The 21706-nt window shown below is 43.5% G+C and overlaps 1 protein-coding gene across 1 annotated transcript in view; it reads left to right on the plus strand.

Moving 5' to 3' along the window:
- The first annotated feature begins 1482 nt into the window (after window positions 1-1482).
- BBS7 (Bardet-Biedl syndrome 7) overlaps window positions 1483-21706 on the plus strand; it is a 69641-nt gene continuing 49417 nt past the window's right edge. Inside the window, exons 1-2 of the mRNA XM_075860496.1 lie at window positions 1483-1597; window positions 19927-20072. Coding sequence (XP_075716611.1) covers window positions 20037-20072 — 36 coding nt within the window. The 5' untranslated portion in view covers window positions 1483-1597; window positions 19927-20036. The remainder of the gene's footprint in view (window positions 1598-19926; window positions 20073-21706) is intronic.

Consider the following 21706-nt stretch of genomic DNA (forward strand, 5'->3'; position numbering starts at 1 on the left):
GCCTTATTAGCTTACTCTCAGGAACAACGTGAACACCGTACTACATTGGAGTTTGCATGATTTCACTCTCCTTGCTCGGGGGGAGTTTACCTATATTCTTTTTTAACCACTTAGTGTCCACCAATACGCCTTTTTTTGACAGTCACTAATGGGCCTTAAGCTAGCCCGTCGCCTTTTCACGGCGGCCTAGTCTAAATCCTGCACGGGTGTCCCGTGCAGGCTGGAGCCGGGGGTCGGCTGTCTGACAGCCGGGCTCATGCTCCAACAGCCGCGATCGAAGTTTACTTCGATGGCGGCCGTTTAACCTGTTAAATGCCGCAGTCAATAGCGACCGCGGAATTTAAATCATTAATGGGTGAGAGAGCTCCATCTCTCACCCATCGGAGGCCCGCAAATGGGTGCCATGGCAGCAGATAAGGGCCCCCAGGTCTGCCCTGGACATATGCCTATTAGGACGTGCTAATAGATTGCCTGTCAGATTTACACTGACAGGCAATAATGCTCTGGTATACGAAGTATACCAAAGCATTATAGCAGCAATCTGAAGATCACATAGTAATGTCCCCTAGTGGAACTAAAAAAATAAGTAATAAATGTGAAATAAAAATTAAAAAAAATTACAGTAAAAAAAACTACACATATATGGTATCGCCGTGACCGTAATGACCCAAACAATAAAGTTAATATGTAATATAAACCGCAAGGTGAATACCGTAAAAAAAACAATGGCGAAATTGCTATTTTTTTCCATTGCCCCCAAAAAGTCACAATAAAACTTGATCAATAAGTCCCATGTACCCCAATACAGTACCAATCAAAACTACGTCTCGTCCCGCAAAAAACCAAGCCCTCATATCACTACATTCACGGAAAAATTAAAAAATTACGGCTCTTGGAAAGCGACGATGCAAAAGGCAAATAATTTTAGTTCAAATTAGTTTTTATTGTACAAAAGAGTAGTAAAATATAAAAAACCTCTACATATGTGGCATCGCCGTAATCGTACCGACCCATAAAATAAAAGCAATGTGTTATTTACGCCTCACAGTGAGCGGCGAGAATTTAAAATGCATAGGACAATGGCGGAATTTCAGGGTTTTTTTCTATTCCCCCCAAAAAAAAGTTGATCAAAAAATGATATCTACTCCAAAATGGTGCCATTAAAAAGTAGAACTTGTCCTGCAAAAGTGTACATAGCCTTTAAACAAAAAAACCTGTACATTTATAGGAAGAGCTCAAATTGCCCTCAGATTTTACACATTTTAATTCTGCTTGACAGACTTTTTCACGGAATCTTATACATTTATTTTCAATTTACAGGACTCTGTGTCAGCAATGCCATTCAGTGAAGCTGCCGGTAGGGGGAGCGCCGTCATCGTACAAATATGCCAATGACGACATTACCGCACCTCCAGGAATAGTCGTAACTACAGGCGGGCCTTGCTTCAGGATAGTCATGTGATCTGGGACGTGACGTCAGGACTCTCCTCCCCGGACGCGCCGGTTGCCGTGGTTACGGGGTCTGACGCCGTGCACTGTTCGCGCGCCTGACACTGTATGACTCGGATGAAGCCTCCGGTGACGTGTGTACATGGAGGTGATTATTATAGGCGCTGTGTGTTATCAGAGTGATGAGCTGTATACATGTGTGCTCGGAGCTTCGCGTCACTGTGTGGAGGTATATGGAGAGGAGATGGGGAGGGGAGACCTGCCACAGTTTACCGCACAGAGCGCTACCCGAGGTGTCCTGGCCCCTCCCTAGTGTCGGTACGGTTGTTAACAGCCAATAGCCTGCGCTTATTTTACACCATTCGAGCATAAACGGGCTCTCTTGTTATGTATAAATAAAGTTTGTTTGATCCGGGTGTCACATTGCTTTAGATCTATTACATGATTTGTTCATGGCGATAAACTTTGTTTTCTACATGTAACATTATAAACAGTCTGCTAGATTTGTGTAGGATATGCTCTGTCACCACATTATAAGTGGCCTATCTTGTACATAATATGATCCGCGCTATAATGTAGATCACAGCAGTGTTTTTTATTTAGAAAAACGATCATTTTTGACGGAGTTATGACCTATTTTCGATTTATGCTAATGACTTTCTTAATGGACAACTGGGCGTGTTTTACTATATGGCCAAGTGGGCGTTGTACAGAGGAGTGTATGACGCTGACCAATCAGTGGCCAATCAGCGTCATACACTTCTCTCCATTCATGTAATCAGCAAATAGTGATCCTGCGTTGTTCAGGATGTGCAGTCACATCTGCTGTTACTGAAGTGTCTTGACAGTGAATAGACATTACCTCCAGCCAGGACGCGATGTCTATTCACAATCCCGACACTTCGGTAGCGTTTGTGTGGGACTTACAGCACAGCCAGCGTGATCTCGCTGTAAATGGCAGCTTACGGTGTGATCTCACGAGATCACGGTTGCTGGGCTGTAAGTCCGAAGTGTCGGGATTGTGAATAGACATCGTGTCCTGGCTGGAGGTGATGTCTATTCACTGTCAGGACACTTCAGTAACGTTAGTGTTTGAGTAAGTGAAAGCACATCATGATCTAGCTAGATCACTATGTGCTGTGTAAATGATTGGTCAGCGTCATACACTTCTCTCCACAACGCCCACTTGGTCAATAGTAAAAACACGCCCAGTTGTCCATTAGGAAACTCATTAGCATAAAGTTAATATAGGTCATAACTCTGTCAAAAATGATAGTTTTTCTAAATAAAAAACCCTGTTGTAATCTACATTCCAGCGCCGATCACATCATGTACAATATAGGGCACTTATAATGTGGTGACAGAGCCTCTTTAAAGGGAACCCGTTATATCTGCAGGCAGCATGTTACAGAGCAGGGGGAGCTGAGCAGATTCACATCTAGTTGTGTAAGAAAAGATTCCGGATAAATAATGTTTTTATAGTGTACCTAACTATTCATGTGACTTTTCGGAATATGCGGTCATATGTGTGTACGTGAGGAATAACACTATTTATGGCTATTATATGAATTGTATTCTGCATTTTTTGTTTTTTCCTCTTGTTAGGGCTGGGCGTTTTATGTTTTTTTTTTTCAACTTTATAGCCATATTTCGATTATAAATCCGCACACTTGTTACGGTCACATATCATATCTGTGTACACACCAGGGCTGGGCGCTTAACCCCTTCCCTCTTTAGCCACTTTTCACCTTCCTGACAGAGCCTCATTTTTCAAATCTGACATGTTTCACTTTATGTGGTAATAACTTTGGAATTCTTTTACCTATCCAAGCGATTCTGAGATTGTTTTCTCGTGACACATTGTACTTTGTCACTGGCAAAATTTGCTCGATACATTCAGTATGTGAAAAACATCAAAATTTATCGAAAAATTAAAAAAATTAGCATTTTTCTCAACTTAAATGTATCTGCTTGTAAGACAGGCAGTTATAACACACAAAATAGTCGCTAATTAACATCCCCATATCTCTACTTTAGATTGACATTGTTTTTCGAACATCCTTTTATTTTTCTAGGACGTTACAAGGCTTTGAACTTTAGCAGCAATTTCTCGCATTTTCAAGAAAATTTCAAAAGGCTATTTTTACAGGGGCCAGTTCAGTTGTGAAGTGGCTTTGAGGGCCTTATATATTAGAAACCTCCAAAAAGTCACCCCATTTAAAAAACTGCACCCCTCAAAGTATTCAAAACAGCATTTAGAAAGTTTCTTAACCCTGTAGACGTTTCACAGGAATTAAACCAAAGTAGAGGTGAAATTCACAAATTTAATTTTTTGTTGTTGCAGAAATTCATTTTTAATCCATTTTTTTTGTAACACAAAGTTTTACCAGAGAAACGCAACTCAATATTTATTGCCCAGGTTCTGCAGTTTTGAGAAATATCCCACATGTGGCCCTAGTGCGCTACTGGACTGAAGCACCGGCCTCAGAAGCAAAGGAGCACCTAGTGGATTTTGGACCTCCTTTTTATTATAATATATTTTTGGCACCATGTCAGCTTTGAAGAGGTCTTGTGGTACCAAAACAGTGGAAACCCCCCAAAAGTGACCTCATTTGGGAAACTACACCCCTCAAGGAATTTATTTAGGGGTATAGTGAGCATTTTAACCGGACAGTTTTTTTGCAGAAATTTTTGGAAGTAGGCCATGAAAATGAAAATCTACATTCTTTCAAATAAAATGTAGGGTTTACCTAATTTTTTTTTAATTTCCAAAAGGACTAAAGGAGAAAAAGCACCACAACATTTGTAGAGCAATTTCTCCCGAGTAAAACAGTATCCCACATGTGGTCATAAACGGCTGTTTGAACATACGGCAGGGTTTAGAAGGGAAAGAGCGCCATTTGGCTTTTGAAGCTCAAATTTAGCAGGAATGGTTTGCGGAGGCCATGTCACATTTACAAAGCCCCTGAGGGGACAAACCAATGAAAACGCCCAAAAAGTGACCCCATTTTGGAAACGACACCCCTTGAAGAATTCATCTACGGGTGTAGTGATCATTTTGACCCCACAGGTGTTTCATAGAATTTATTAGAATTGGGAAGTGAAAATAAAAACAATCCTTTTTCATTTTCTCAACAACTAAAGGAAAAAAAGAACCCCAACATTTGTAAAGCAACTTCTCTGGAGTACGGGAATACCCCATATGTGGTCATAAACTGCTGTTTGGGCACATGGCAAGGAACAGAAGAGAAGGAGCGGCATTTGGCTTTTGGAGCACAGATTTTGCTGGATTGGTTTCCTGACACCATGTCGCTTTTGCAAAGCCCCTAAGGTACCAGTACAGTAGAAACTACCCAAAAGGGACTCCATTTGTGATACTACACCCCTTGAGGAATTAATCTAGGGGTGCAGTGAGCATTTTGACATCACAGGTGTTTCATAGATTTTATTTGAATTGGGCAGTGAAAATAAAAATACATTTTTTTCCAATAAGACGTAGCTTTAGCGCAAAATTTTTCTCAAAAAAAGTAGAAAAATAACCCCAACATTTGTTAAGCAGTTTCTCCCGAGTATGGCAATACCCTATATGTGGTTATAAACTCATTTTTGGGCACACGGCAGGGCTCAGAAGGGAAGGAGCGCCATTTGGCTTTTGGAGTACAGATTTTGTTGCATTTGCAAAACCCCTGTGGGACCAAAACAGTGGAAACCCCCCAAAAGTGACCCCCATTTTGGAAACTACACCCCTCAAGGTATTCACCTAGGGGTGTAATGAGCATGTTAACCCCGCAGGTGTTTTTCATAAACTAGTGTGCACTCGATATTGCAGAGTAAAAATTGGATTTTTCCATATATATGCCAATATGTGGTGCCCAGCTTGTGCCACCATAACAAGACAGCTCTCTAATTATTATGCTGTGTTTCCCAGTTTTAGAATCACCCTACATGGGGCCCTAATCTTTTGCCTGGACATTTGACAGGGCTCAGGAGTGAGAGAGTACCATGCGAAATTGAGGCCTAATTTGGCGATTTACACAGAATTGGTTCACAATTGCAGAGGCTCAGATGGGAAATAATAAAAGAAACTACCCAGAAGTGACCCCATTTTATAAACTACACCCCTCAAGGCATTTATTAAGGGGTGTAGTGAGCATTTTCACCCCACAGGGCTTTTCCATAAATTAATGCGATGCGTATTGTGCAAAGTAAAAATTTACAATTTTCCCCAGAATTGCCAATTCAGTGGCAAGTATGTCGTGCCCAGCTTATGCCACTGGAGACACACATCCCAAAAATTGTTAAAAGGGTTCTCCAGGCTATGGCGGTGCCATATATGTGGAGGTAAACTGCTGTTTGGGCACGCTGTAGGGCTCAGATGGGTGGGAGCGCCATTTGGCTTTTGAAGCGTAGATTTTGCTTGGTAGTAGTTTTGTTTGAGTATTACTGGTTTCCGTTTATAATGTGGGGGCATATGTAAGCCGGGCAGAGTACATCAGGGGCATAATGGGGTAAACAATAAAATAATCCATAGATGTGTGTTACGCTGTGAAGCAATCCTTTCTGCACAGGCCAGTGTCGCACTGATAAACAGTGTCTTTACTTATCCCCCTTTTGGTCCACACTCCGCACCTTTGCAGTTTGGGGAATTTTGCTGGGAAAGTATTGTACTGGTATAATACGGGCACCCTCGCTTCTAGCAGATATGTTTGGGCCCCCCCTTCCTGGTTCCCTAATTTTAGGGCCCCGATCAATCGCCTCTTGAAACAGACGAAATGTTCCCCTCTGATCTGCACAACTGCATATTTTTTTCAAACACGTAGTGGTATGAGGGCTGTTTTTTTGCGGGACGAGCTGTAGTTATTATTGGTACCATTTTGGGGTACATGCGACTTTTTGATCACTTTTTATCCTATTTTTTGAGAGGCAAGGTGACCAAAAAAACTGCAATTCTGCCATAGTTTTTTATACAGCGTTCACCATGCATTATAAATTACATGTTAACTTTTTTCTGCGGGTCAGTCCGATTCTGGCGATACCAAATTTATAGCACTTTTTTATGTTTTACAACTCTTTGCAGAATAAAATTACTTTTCTAAAAAGAATGTATTTTTTTCTGTCGCCATGTTGTGAGAACCATAACTTTTACATTTTTTCATCGACGGAGCTGTATGAGGACTTGTTTTTTGCAAGACGAGCTATAGTTTTTATAGGCACCATTTTTGGATAAATGCGACTTTTTGATCACTTTTTATTAAAATTTTTGCAGGGCAAAGTGACCAAAAACAGAAATTCTGGCAATATTTTGAAAGTTTTGTTTTTTTACGACGTTCATCGCGTGGAATAAATAACATAATATTTTTATAGTTTAGGCCGTTACGGTTTCGGCGATGCCAAATATGTATGGTTTATTCATTTTTTTCAATAATAAAGGGCTTGATAAGAGAAAAAGGGCGATTGTGTTTTATTTTATTACTTAAAACTTTTATTATATATTTCACAACTTTTTTTTTCACTTTTTTTTTTACACTTTACTTTAGTCCCACTAGGGGACTTGAGGCTGGGTTCACACGACCTATTTTCAGACGTAAACGAGGCGTATTATGCCTCGTTTTACGTCTGAAAATAGGGCTAGAATACGTCGGCAAACATCTGCCCATTCATTTGAATGGGTTTGCCGACATACTGTGCAGAAAACCTGTCATTTACGCGTCGTCGTTTGACAGCTGTCAAACGACGACGCGTAAATATACAGCCTCGTCAAAAGAAGTGCAGGACACTTCTTTCAGATGTAATTTGAGCCGTTCTTCATTGAACTCAATGAAGCACAGCTCAAAATTTACGGATGTCAGAAGCCTCGCAAAATGCGAGGAGGAGCATTTACATCTGAAACGAGGCAGCTGTTTTCTCCTGAAAACAGTCTGTCTTTTCAGACGTAAATGCCTGCTATCGTGTGCACATACCCTTAAGGTCCAACTGTCAGATTTTTTTTTCTAATACATTGCACTACCTACGTAGTGCAATGTATTAGATCTGTCAGTCATTCACTGACAGCAAGCCGATTAGCCGTAATGCCAAACAGGAGGCCATTGTTAGGTCTCCTGGTGTCCTAATACCAGTCGGCAGTCGTGCGATTGCAGGGCACAGCTGCCGATCTGCTAGCAACCACAAAGATGCAGCGATCGGATCCAATCGCTGCATCTGAGGGGTTAATGGCAGGGATCGGAGCTAGCTCCGGTTCCTGCCGTTACAAGTGGATGTTAGCTGATATCCACCACTGATGACGCCAGCTCATCTCCTGAGCCGGCGCCATCTTGCCGGCGGCTACGGAAGCCTTTCAGGCCCCGCTTCCGGGCGGGTGGCTGAAAGTTTTCTGTGCTAGGCACACCGGGAGGCCAGTATTAGGCCTCCGGTTGCCATTGCAGCCACCGTCACCCCGGCGAATTTCATTGCTGGGTTGTCGATGAGCGCAAACGCCTTAAATGTAGCGATCGGTTTTGACGGCTGCATTTAAGGGGTTAATGGCGGGGATCGAAGCTAACTTCGGTCCCCGCCATTACAGCAGGCTGTCAGATACAGCTGACATCCTGGGATGATGGCACCGACTCTGCTTCTGAGCCGGTGCCATGCATTTGTCGTATGTATACATTTTGCGGGAAGCACTGGCTTTCCTTGGCGTATACTTACGAGAAATGTCGGGAAGGGGTTAATCAAATTCATTTGATTAATTCACCCTCAAGGCCTCTGCCTATTCTGTTTTTTTAATAGAATCGTTGAACCCTACGTAGTGCCGTGCTGCTGGAGGAAGCTGAGCCTCGCCTCCTCTTCACCTGCGTGGTCCGCCCCGTCGCCTCATCTCCCTGTTGTGTCCCAGCCCTGCCCCTACCGTTTCAGACGACCATGATAGGCCGTGAAAAACGGTCCGTGTCTCGGCCGGATTTCCGACCCGACCGCGGTACATGTGAACAGGACCCCTGGCACCCCAGTCCTATATGGTGCTAGTCCCTGCTTCCTCACGGAACTGCTGTTCTGTACTGAACAAAATGATTCAGTACAGAACAGCAGTTCCATGGGCAAGCAGGGACTCCTAGTATAGTGCCATCCAACTGTATATAGCAGCACCAGCTACCCGCTGTAGATAGCGCCACTGTAGCTTTCTCTTGGAGCGGAATCCAATCGGCAACGCTCTGGCCGGGGATTCCGCCCCTAGAGGGAGTCCCTGACGTATATCTGATGTCTCTGTCCATATATGGACCGTGACGTCAGGGGCTCCCTCTAAGAGCGGAATCCCCAGCCAGACGATCCCTGCCTGGGGACTCCTGTCTTGGGAAAGCCCTTGATGTCACTGTCCATATATGGACAGTAAAGTCAGGGGCTACTCCTGGAGTGGAATCTCCGACCAGAGCGTTGCTGACTCTCTGGTAGGGGATTCCAAACTTAGAGGCAGCCCCTGATGTTACTGTCCATATATGGACAGTGACATCAAGGGCTTTCCCAAGACAGGAGTCCCCAGCCAGAGATCTTGCCGGCTACGCTCTAGCTGGGGATTCCGCTCCTAGAGGGAGCTACAGTGGCGGTTTCTACATGGGCACTATCTACGTGGGGACTGTGGCGGCACTATATGGGCGGGATGTTTCGCTATCTACATAGGCACTATCTAGATGGGCACTGTGGCACTATCTATTTGGCTCTGCCACTTTATTTGTGGACATTATGGCACTGTCACTTTATATGTGGTCACTGTGGCACTATGTGGGCACTGTGGCACTTTATATGTGGGGTCTGGCACTTTATATGGGGGCACTGTGGCACTATGTGGTCACTATTCACAGTGGGCACTATGGCATTATCTACAGGGACATTGTGGCACTATCTACATGGGCACTGTGGTGTTTTCGTTTTTTTTTTGTTTTGTCTTTTTTTAATGAAATAACAGATGACAAACAGCCATTAAAAACGGACAGACGGAATGTATTTAAACTCACACTGTTAGACACATTGTTAGGCTTGAGAAAGACCCTCCACTTGTCACGGGTCGAAACGTTGCCATTTTTTACTGGATGTTTGACCAATAAAAGAATATATGGATTGAAATTTGGGAGACGTGTGCTTCTGTTCAACCATGCTTTTTCTGAAGATTACATTACGTCAGACTGGGTTTGTCTGATTTTACAACGTGACACCGCTCCTGTTAACGGGATTTGTTCTGCTTCAAACACTTTCTTTTTTGGATATCCACAGGATATGTCATAAATGTCAGATAGATGAAAGTCCCACCTCTGGGACCCGCACCTATCTCCAGAACAGGGCCCCGTAAGCCCCTTTCTGCCACTTTGTTGCAGCTGAAGCAAGTGAATTCCGACCATGAAAAAGGTTATATGGTCAAGAGTTAGGGGGGATTCACACGAACGTGTATTCGGTCCGTGCGGGCCACGTGGTTTTCACGCGCCACGCAAAGACCAATACAAGTCCATGGGGCAGTACAGACAGTCCGTGCTTTTTGCGCAGCGTTTGTCTGCTGCGCAAAAAAACGCGACAGGTTCAATATCTCCGCGTATTTCGCGCATCACGCACCCATTGAAGTCAATGGGTGCGTGAAAACCACGCAGGTCGCACGGAAGCACTTCCGTGCGAACCGACTGAAACAGCGCACCAACTGTCAAAAGGATGAATGTAAACAGAAAAGCACCACGTGCTTTTCTGTTTCCAAACATCCAAATGGAGTGTCTTTGAGATGAGCGAACCCGGACAATCGAACCGAACTTCACCGGGTTCGGCCGAATCGTTTTGGCCGAACCCGGCAAAAAAAATTCCGGTACGCGACGTCAGGAGATAGTCACTGTCCAGGGTGCTGAAAGAGTTAAACTGTATCAGCACCATGGACAGTGACTACCGATCCCAATAAACATGAACCTGTAAAAAAAAACGAAGTTCTCACTTACCGATAACTCCCGGCTTCTTCCTCCAGTCTGACCTCCCGGGATGACAATTCAGTCCAAGTGACAGCTCCAGCCAATCACAGGCCAAGCACAGGCTGCAGCGGTCACATGGACTGCCGCGTCATCCAGGGAGGTGGGGCCCGATGTCAAGAGAGGCGCGTCACCAAGGACGCGTCACCAAGGATGCGTCACCAAGGCAAAGGCCGGGAAGTTCTCGGTAAGTACGAACTTTTTCTTTTTTTTTAACAGGTTGCTGTATATTGTGTTCGGCATTCACTGTCGAGGGTGCTGAAAGAGTTACTGCCGATCAGTTAGCTCTTTCAGCACCTTGGACAGTTACGGGCGTCGACTAGCCTCATCTCTATGATGGCGGCTGCGCGAAAATCACGCAGCCGCGCATCATACACGGATAACACACGCAGCTGTCAAATGTTTTTTGCGAGCGCAAAACCCTGCGTTGTTTGCGCGCGCAAAAACGCAACGTCCGTCTGTATCTGCCCTTACAAAAACAGCGTAGCTCGTTTCTGTAAGTCCCATACAACTGAATGGTAGTTACGGAAACAGCGTAGCTCACATGCTACACTGCTTCCGTAACTGCCTTTACTACTTATGGGAGTTACGGAAACCGTGTAGCTCAGCATGCTATGCTGTTTTCGTAACTCCCGACTAGGGATGCACGATGCATCGAAACTTCGATACTGTTTCGATACTCTGCATCCCCAAACGGTTCAATACCGTTATTTCATGTATTTCGATACTTAGCTGTGCGGCCGCACAGCTCAGTATAGTAACACATGAATGTATGAGAGCGGGGCTGCGGCTGTGTAATACAGTCATCACCCCGCTCCTGAGTCCTGACGTGTGCGGCGTCAGGATGATGCGATGCGGCCAGCGCTGCACTAATGAGCGGCGGCACTGAAAACAGTACATGGCCGGCGCACTACAAAACACCCCCATGTTCTGTCTACAGTGCCTGAACCGCCACTCATTAGTGCACCGCCGGCCGCATCTCCTCATGCTGACCGCGCGCGCAATTCCTGTCAGGAATGGGACAATGGCTGTATTACACAGCCGCAGCCCTGCTGGCGGAGATCAGAGAAGCCTCTCATCTCCGCCGCTATTCCCGTGAATGCTGCGATAACAGTGGACTGCAACAGGAATCCCTCTGACGCGATTGAGGGACATACCATATATGGGCAGACAACCCAGGGTCCATTGAAGGACCCCAGGGCTGTCCTACCATATTTTCCTGTTAGGGCATACTTAGGTATCTCCTAACAACTGCCTGTGTACTATCAGTACACAGGCTAATGTACTGTAATATAGATATATGCCAGTACATTAAAGTTTAAAAAATAAAGTAAAAACATAAAGTAATGTTAAATTAAAAAAAATACTCATAGGCCTTTTTTACAATAAACATTAAAATAAGTCTCAATACATAAAACATACACATATTCAGTATTGGCGCGGCTGTAATAACCTGCACAACAATTTTTTTGCATCATTTATGATGTGTACGCTGTAAAAAAATAAAATAAAAACTGCTTTCTATCACTTATTGTGGGGCACGAGGTGTGATGAATTTAACCTCCATGTGCCTCACATTAATAGTAATTAACCCCATCATGTACCTTACGCATTAACCCATTATGACTGAGAAACATGATGGGGTTAATTACTATTAGGCTGGATTCACACGAGCGTGGCGTTTTGTGCGCGCAAAAACCACTTGACAGCTCCGTGTGTCATCAGTGTATGATGAGGCTAGTCGACGTCAGTAAATAGTCACTGTCCAGGGTGCTGAAAGAGTTAACTGATCGGCAGTAACTCTTTCAGCACCCTCGACAGTGAATTCCGATCACAATATTGAGCAACCTGTTAAAAAAAAAAAAAAAGACGTTCGTACTTACCGAGAACTTCCCTCCCGGCCGTTGCCTTGGTGACGCGTCCCTCTCTTGACATCCGGCTCCACCTCCTTGGATGACGTGGCAGTCTATGTGACCGCTGCAGCCTGTGCTTGGCCTGTGATTGGCTGGAGCTGTCACTTGGACTGAATTGTCATCCCGGGAGGTCAGACTGGAGGAAGAAGCAGGGAGTTATCGGTAAGTCAGAACTTCTTTTTTTTTTTTTCTACACGTTCATGTATATTGTGATCGGAAGTCACTGTCCATGGTGCTGAAACAGTTTAACTCTTTCAGCACCCTGGACAGTGACTATCTCCTGACGTCTCGTACCGGAATTTTTTTTGCCGGGTTCGGTCAAAACGAGTTCGGCCGAACCCGGTGAAGTTCGGTTCGGTTGTCCGGGTTCGCTCATCTCAAAGACACTCCGTTTGGATGTTTGTAAACAGAAAAGCACATGGTGCTTTTCTGTTTACATTCAGAGTTTGACAGCTCTTGCGCGAATCATGCAGTTCGCACGGAAGTGCTTCCGTGCGGCATGCATGGTTTTCACGCACCCATTGACTTCAATGGGTGCGTGATGCGCGAAAAACGCCGAAAGAACGGACATTTTTTTCAGCGGACTCACGCTGAGTAAAAATCACGCACATGTCCGCACGGCCCCATAGACTAATATAGGTCCGTTCAACGCGCGTGCAAATCACGCGCGTTGCACGGACGTGATTCCCGTTCGTCTGAATAAAGCCTTAATGGAAGAACTTTTTTTTTATTTTTTTATTACTGTTGACAAAGTATCGAATTGGTATAGAAATCGCAATACTAAACGAAGTATCGGTATCGAAGTCCAAATTCTGGTATCGTGACATCCCTACTCCCGACCATATAACCAGGAAGTGGCCAGAAGGCAGCGAGAGCAGACCAAGGCAAAACGGGGTTTAGGGGGCCCACGTTCTAGAGATAGGTGTGTGTCCCAGAGATGGGACCTGCATCTATCTGACATTTATGACATATACTGTTGATATGTCATAAATGTCTCCCATGGGAAGACCCCTTTAATGTCATTCATTGGTTGAACTTGATGGACATGTGTCTTTTTTCAACCATACTAACTGTGTAATTTAAACCCCCATCGTGGGGCCGGTACTGCTCAGGGTCCTGCTCAGACTTCAGACACTATAACGTCATCTCTCCCAGAGTGCCCGCTCCGTGCGATCTGCCAGGCCAAGCTGCAATTTAGGCTGCTATCGTCTGCAATGTCGGAGACCGGCTGAGGTGGTGACGGGCAGAGAGGGATGTTGGTGCTCTCAGTGTATAATTCATTATAGAGTCTGTTAACCTGTTTCCTGCCGGGGAACACAGAAGTTATAATCAATTAGATATGCTTTCTTCTTATTGTATATCTGATTTAAAAAAAAGTATTTTCAGAGGTTAAAAGTTGTGAAGTTACATAGTTACATAGTTAGTACGGCTGAAAAAAGACACATGTCCATCAAGTTCAACCAAGGGACAGGAAAAGGGAAGGAAAAATTTCTACACATAGGAGCTAATATTTTTTTGTTCTAGGAAATTATCTAAGCCTTTTTTAAAGCCATCTACTGTCCCTGCTGCGACCAGCTCCTGCGGTAGACTATTCCATAAATTCACAGTTCTCACTGTAAAGAAGCCTTGTCGCCTCTGCAGGTTGAACCTTTTTTTCTCCAGACGGAGGGAGTGCCCCCTTGTTTTTTGAGCGGGTTTTACATGGAACAGGATTTCACCATATTTTTTGTATGTGCCATTAATATATTTATATAAGTTAATCATGTCCCCCCTTAGTCGTCTTTTTTCAAGGCTAAATAGGTTTAATTCTTTGAATCTTTCCTCATAACTTAGATTCTCCATGCCCCTAATTAGCTTCGTTGCTCTTCTTACGTACAATTATTATAGTAATATATGTTAAGTTATTTATATAAAGAACGTAATTGAATAAATTATCTCTTGGTATTTTTTTCAGTTTATTTAAAAGTAATAAGAAAATCGAGATTCAAATAGAAAATAGCCCATAGGGTTGAAAAAAAAAAATCTGTGAAACCCATTTTCCCAGCTACCAACTGAATGTAAATAAGATATATAACTTTTATTAATCTATTATTAAAAAGTCCAGGATGGACAACAAGGGCACAAAGAGTTAAAATTGGCTATAGACAACTAGCAGATGCTCTATATAAGTGCTGCCGGATTGAGGCAGGATTAGGTATGAAAATATTATTTCAATGTGAATGCCTGCGTCAGCAGCTGCGGACTGCCGGACATCGCTGGTGTCAGTGTATAAGATGTAGAGGCTAGTAGGTCATAGCAGTTATATATAAAAATTTATTTCAGTAATTCTATTAAAAAAGTGAAACTCATATTATATAGATTCATTACACACACAGTGATATATTTCCAACATTTTTTTCTTTTAATGTTAATGATTATTGATAGCAGTTAATGAAAACCCAAAATTTAGTCTCTCAGAAAATTAGAATATTGGGTGAAAGTTGAGGATTGTGACTCGTGATCTAATTAGCGAATCAACACAAAACACCTGCAAAGGTTTCCTGAGCCTTTGAATGGACGGGTCTGTTGCTCAGTGGTCCACAGTTTTCAGATGAAAGTAAATTTTGCATTTCATTTGCAAATCCAGGTCCCAGAGTCTGGGTGAAGAGTGGAGAGGCATCAATCCAAGTTGCTTCCGGTCCAGTGTAAAGTTTCCACAGTCAGTGATGGTTTGGGGAGCCATGTCATCTGCTGGTGTTGGTCCACTGTGTTATATCAAGTCCAGAGACAGCGCAGCCGTCCGCCAGGAAATTTTAGAGCACTTAATGCTTCACCTCTGCTGACAAGCTTTATGGAGATGCTGATTTCATTTTCCAAGAGTATTTTGCCAAGAGTACCAATACCTGGTTTAATAACCACAGTATCACTGTGCTTGATTGGCCAGCAAACTCTCCTGACTTAAACCCCATAGAGAATCTATGGGGTATTGTCAAGAGGAAGATGAGACACCAGACCCAACAATGCAGACGAGCTGAAGGCCGCTATCAAAGCAACCTGGGCTTCCATAACACCTCAGCAGTGCCACAGGCTGATCGCCTCCATGCCACGCCGCATTGATGCAGTAATTCATGCAAAAGTAGCCCCAACCAAGTATTGAGTGCATATACTGTACATGCTTTTCAGTAAGCCAACATTTCTGTATTAAAAATCATTTTTGAAATTGGGCTTATATAATCTAATTTTCTGGGAGACAAAATTTTAGGTTTTCATTAACTATTTGCCATAATCATAAACATTAAAAGAAAAATGCTGGAATTAGATCACTGTGTGTGCGTGTGATGCATCTATATAATATGAGTTTCACTTTTTGAATTGAATTACTGAAATAAGGAGCCTCAGAAACGAGCGTGTTCGGTCTGTGATATACGGTCCGTACGTCGGGCGCATTTCCCGGACCGAACACACTGCAGGGACCTGGGCTCCTAGCATCATAGTTATCTATGACGCTAGGTGTCGCTGCCTCTCCGGAACTACTGTCTCGTACTGAAAACATGATTGCAGTACGGGACAGTTGTCCCGCAGCGAGGCAGTGACACGTAACGTCATAGATAACTATGATGCTAGGAGCCAGACCCCCTGCAGTGTGTTCGGTCCTGGAAATGCGGCCGACATATGGACCGTATATCATGGGACAAACACGCTCGCGTGTGGGAGGCCTTAATTAACTTTTTGATGATATTCCAATTCATTGAGAAGGACTAGCGCATATACAAGCTGCAGCAGCATGAAAAAGATTATACAGCAGTAATAAGCAGTGTAGCACTGGGATACGATATAACTTACCAGGAATATGCAGCAGTGTCTGTGTCCCTTTCTCACTCTGCTCCGGCTCCCTCCTCACCCCCTCCCTCCTTCACAGACTTATATGGTCAGCTGCAACTTGAAGTAAATTCAGAGTGAGAGAACAGTTAGAAGGGCTGGGGGAGAGCCCGATAAGTAGAGAAAGAGGAATTGTTTTCTAATACGATATATTACCAAGTTGTATTCACTTGTACTATTGATTTATGCAAAGTTTCTTGAAAAGTTATAGTTCATTGACGTTTAAAAAAAAGAAATGTATTTACTTTTTGCAATGTAGCTTCTATGTATGCACTATACATAGAGACTGCATAGCACCGATGTAAACTGAATCCGTCAGTTTGCTGGGTTGACAGCTTGGCTGACATTGGCTCCTTTTACACAGGATAACCCTAATACCGATTATATCTAAGTTCATGAAATTACATGTGATCGTTATTACATCTCCTGTCGCTATGGGACTAAAGGGAGTCTCTACAGATTTAACATATTGCTAACTAGCTGTGTTAGCCTCCCAAATGGCTATATGTTAAAGTGTAGCTAAACGTTCGACAAACTTCTGACATGTCATAGTGACATGTCAGAAGTTTGGATTGGTGGGGGTTTGATCACTGAGACCCCCACCAATCGCTAGAACTATGACCTGTCAGAAGTTTGGCGAACGTTTAGCTACACTTTAAAGCAGTAGAAACATACCAGTGTTGACTATCTTAGCTCTTCCATCAGGGTGAAAACCTTTTATTCTACTGTGCGACGTGTCCGCAGAACCAAGAAGTGTCTGACATCTTGAGCTCCAACCTCTCCCCTCTGCCGTTCATTGACGGCTCCGCTTGTCTTCATTTTGATACCAGTAGAGCCGTAAAGCAACTCCAGTATGGAAGTGAGGGGATGGAGCTCAAAATGCCGGACACTTCCCGATTCTACGGACACTGGAAAGCTAAGATCTCTCTTTTTGCAGTCAGTGAATGGGAACATATTATATACATCTTATGTATATCCAGGGGCAGAAATGAATGAGTTTGTGCAGGTGAGCCTTAAAAGCACATCTGATTTGCCGAGACGCTTAGAAGCACTAATTTGCATATGACATTGGAAATCAATCGAACCCCGGTCAGAGGATGGGGAGTGCATTAGCACCCACAGACTTCACCTTGGTCGGGTTTTTCATAGATGCCCAAACGACGAAGGTGTTTCTCATTCAAGATCTTTATCATGTGTTAAGATAAAATTTGAATTCCAGTAAAGAGGTCCATATAACAGTGGTACTATTTTTGTTATTACTTTTCCTATGCCATTATCATATTTTCGTAGCTAACTATCAGAAACCCAGCACCAACAATAATGTGAGGCAAGAAGCTCAGGTGTGCAGTTATTTTACCTATAGTCATTTCTAAATGCATCAGTTGTGGCGTATAAGCAGTGCGTTTACCAAACCAATGTTCACTCCTTATTCTCACTTGTGTGGTTGGCATAGTATCTCTGTACAAAGGGAGCATCCAACAACTGTTAACCACTCTCCTGGGACCTCAGACTTCACTGTGTGTATCATTGATCTGTATAGGGTAGGAATGTAATCGATTTAGATATTTCTGGTATGTTTAAACATGGAGTCCTAACAGCATTTTCACTGCATTTTTTTTTTTAGACTTTGTTAAAATATCAGCAAAATAGTTTTACCAGAAAAGAGCAGGAATAAAAGGGGCAGAAACGCAATGAAAACTACACATGTAAACATACCCATTTACCCATCAATGGCCAGAAGTGTCTCCTTTTGGCTTCCGTTGGACTGGTATACAATGCATTCGGAAAGTCTTTAGACCCTTTCAATTTTTTCACATGTTGAGGCCTTGTGCTAAAATAAACATATTTAAAGTTTGACCTTATCATTCTGCACTCAATACCCCACAATGACAAAGTGAAAACAGAATGTTAGTAATCTTTGCTCCTTTATTGAAAAGGAAAAACTAAAATATTGCATTGACAAAAGTATTCAGACCCTTTACTCATTACTTAGTTGAAGCACCTTCGGCAGTGATAAGTCACCAGTCTTCTCGGGTATGATGCCATAGGGTTTGCACACCCAGATTTGGCGATTTTATGCCATAATTCTCTGTAGATCCTCTCAAGCTCTGTTAGGTTGGATGGGGATCGTCCGTGTACAGACGTTTTCAGGTCTCAGAGATGTTCGATTGGGATCAAGTCAGGGCTCTGGCTGGGCCACTCAAGGACATTCACAGAGTTGTCTCTAAGCCACTCTTGTGTTGTCTTGGCTGTGTGCTTAGGGTCATTGCCTTGTTGGAAGGTGAACCTTCGGCCTAGTCTGAGGTCCAGAGCACTCTGGATAAGGTCTTCATTAAAAATATCTCTGTACTTTGCTCCATTTATCTTTCCCTCTGCCCAACCAGTCTCCCTTTCCCAGACGCTGAAAAACACCCCCATAGCATGATGCTGCTGCCAACATCATGCTTTACTGTAGGGATAGTATTGGGCAGGTAATGAGCAGTGCCTGGTTTCCTCCAGACGTAATGCTTAGAATTGAGGCCGAAATCTTGGTTTCGTCAGACCGCAGAATCTTGTTTCTCACAGTCTGAGTCCTTTAGGTGCTTTTTTGCAAACTCCAGGAGGACTTTCATGTGTCTTTTACTGAGAAGAGGTTTCTTTCTGGCCACTCTGCCATAAAACCCAGATTGGTGGAGTGCTGCAGTGATGGTTGACCTTCTGGAAGTTTCTCCCATCTGCACACAGGATCTTTGGAGCTCAGCCAGAGTGACCATTGGGTTCTTGGTCACCTCTCTTGCCTAGGCATTTCTCCCCCGATTACTTAGTTTGGTGGGACGGCCAGCTCTAGGAAGAGTCCTGGTTGTTCCAAGCTTCTTCCATTTAAGAATTATGGAGACCACTGTGCTCTTGGGAACTTTCAGTGCAGCAGAATTTTATTTTGAACCCTTCTCCAGATCTGTGCCTCTACACAGTCCTGTCTCTGAGCTCTACAGGAAGTTCTTTCCTCCTCATGGCTTGGTTTTTGCTCTGATATGCATTGTCCGCTATGAGACCTTATATAGACAGGGGTATGTCTTTCCAAATCATGTCAAATCAAAGGAATTTACCACAGCTGGACTCCAATCAAGGTGCAGAAACATTTCAAAGATGATCTAGAGAAATGGGAGAACCCCAGAGCTAAATTTCAATTGTCATATCAGAGGTTCTGAATAGTTATGTCCGTGCGGAATTTTACTTTTTAGACCTTTTTGCAAATTTATATTAGCACAAGGCCTCAACATAACAGAATGTGAAAAAAGTGAAAGGGTCTGAACTTTCTGAATGTACTGTGCGTTGGTCCCACAAAAAAACGTATACTATGCAATATACGTTGTTTTTTTAACATGGGTGCCTATAAGCGACGTATGTCACTAAGTCTATAAAGTGGCATACGTTAGAGATCTACTTCAGGCAATACTCCTGAAGTATACGTCTGACATGATGTGAACAGGGCTTATTTACATGCAGCACTGGGAATATGCGAAAGTAAGATATATTAAGCTCTGCTATGATTAAGGCCCCATGCACACGGCCGTAAAAATCGTCTGCAATTACAGACCCATTCATTCAACTGTCCTCGGCCGGCCGTCCTCGCAATGTGCATGGGACCTCATACTTTTATTTCTTTGGACGTGGAGTACATTACTTACTTGTATGCTTCACTTTTTCTTACAAATAATTATTTTCATTTTTTATGTATTTTAAACTATGCTCTTATGCAGGGAAAATGGAAAACCTCTCGGTAAGGATCTGACTGGAGTTTGACTAGAGACTTTCTATTTGGGGGCTATTTCTCGTAAGGAAACTACTAGACAGCTGGCTTTTTTTCAGCATGGAGCTGCAGTTAAACCGTGTGGATTACCTGCAGGTATGTCACAGAATAATCCTTGTTATCCTGCTGTCAAGAAGTGTTGTGAAGCTAGGGGTTCAGTGTTCCTCTTTATAATAATCTGTATTAAAATGTCTTAATCTGCAGCTGGGAAAAGCTCCAAGAAAAGCTTAACTCTTTCAGACTAGGAAACGTACATTTCACAAAAAAATTGTATGTGTGTGTGTGATGTGTATAGTGCACTGAGATGAGTACACAGTTTAGTTAGGGCATTGTTTCTAGGTAATTTATTAATCTAAGTAATCCCTATAAAGACTTACTACAGCAAAATACATCCCTACGGGTCCGTGCACCGCCACCTCGTGCCTTCGCGGTGCAACGTATGCTCCCCTAGAAGTAGTTCTTCTTTTTTTTAATCAAAACATTTTTTTATTAAAGATTTTTAAGCAAAGAAAACTTTCCATTCCCACCTGGATTCCCCCGCTCTCTAACAAAAGTCCTTCAAAGGATGTTCGCAATCTTCCGATTCGCCATTTCGTGCATTTCCTCCAATGATGTTGCCAAGACCAAAGTCAGCAGCAAGGAAGCACATGTTCCCCCTCATCTCTCAATATGATATAATCATGAAGTACATAAATGGCAGAAATAAAACATTCAGGTGCTAAACAGATCTAGGACGCAGCCTAGATGTACAATTGGATTGCAAGTATCAGAGAGCCAATGACTACTGAGCCCCCAGCTCCTGCACACCGGGAAAGTGTTAGTGGGGCCTATCCACTAACAAAATTATTGGTGCCAAACCTGGAACATCCAACCAAGGGGACCATAGGTCCTCGAATTTGGCAGGGGTAACTCTCTTTCCATATACATATTTTTCCAGTCTTAGCATGGTGTTAATTCTTGGTTTAAATTCAGAAAGTGTGGGAGGGTCTGTATCTTTCCAGTGGGAAGCAATACATTTTCTAGCCTGTTATAAAAGGCGCATTACCGCCAGTCGTTGACTCTCCGCCACAGGTAGCTTTGCAGTATATTCCAAAATACATATCACCGGATCCAAACCAATAGCACAGTGCTATATTTGATTAACCCCTTAGTGACCACCAATACGCCTTTTCACGTGAGTCACTAAGGGGCCTTAGGCTAGGCTGACGCCTTTTCACGTGAGCCTAGTCTAAGTCCTGCACGGGTCTCCCGTGCAGGCTGGAGCCGGGGCTCTGCTGTCTGATGACAGCTGAGCTCCTGCTCCAACGCCCGCGATCGAAGTTTACTTTGATCGCGGCCGTTTAACCCGTTAAATGCCGCCGCCAATAGAGACCGCGGCATTTAACTTTGTTTACAGAGGGAGTGAGCTCCCTCTGTCACCCATCGGCGGCCCGCGAATGCAATCGCGGGTCTCCGATGGGGTGTCATGGCAGCCGGGGGCTTGATAAAAGCCCCCAGGTCTGCCCTGGACATATGCCTGTTACGACGCGCCGGAGGCACGTCCTAACAGATTGCCTGTCAGATTTACACTGACAGGCAATAATGCTCTGGTATACGAAGTATACCAAAGCATTATAGCAGCGATCTGAAGATCGCATAGTAAAGTCCCCTGGTGGGACTAATGAAATAAGTAATAAATGTGAAATAAAGATTAATAAAAATTACAGTAAAAAAAGTACACATATATGGTA

This window comes from Rhinoderma darwinii, chromosome 1 (assembly GCF_050947455.1).
Source record: "Rhinoderma darwinii isolate aRhiDar2 chromosome 1, aRhiDar2.hap1, whole genome shotgun sequence".
Lineage (NCBI taxonomy): Eukaryota > Metazoa > Chordata > Amphibia > Anura > Rhinodermatidae > Rhinoderma > Rhinoderma darwinii.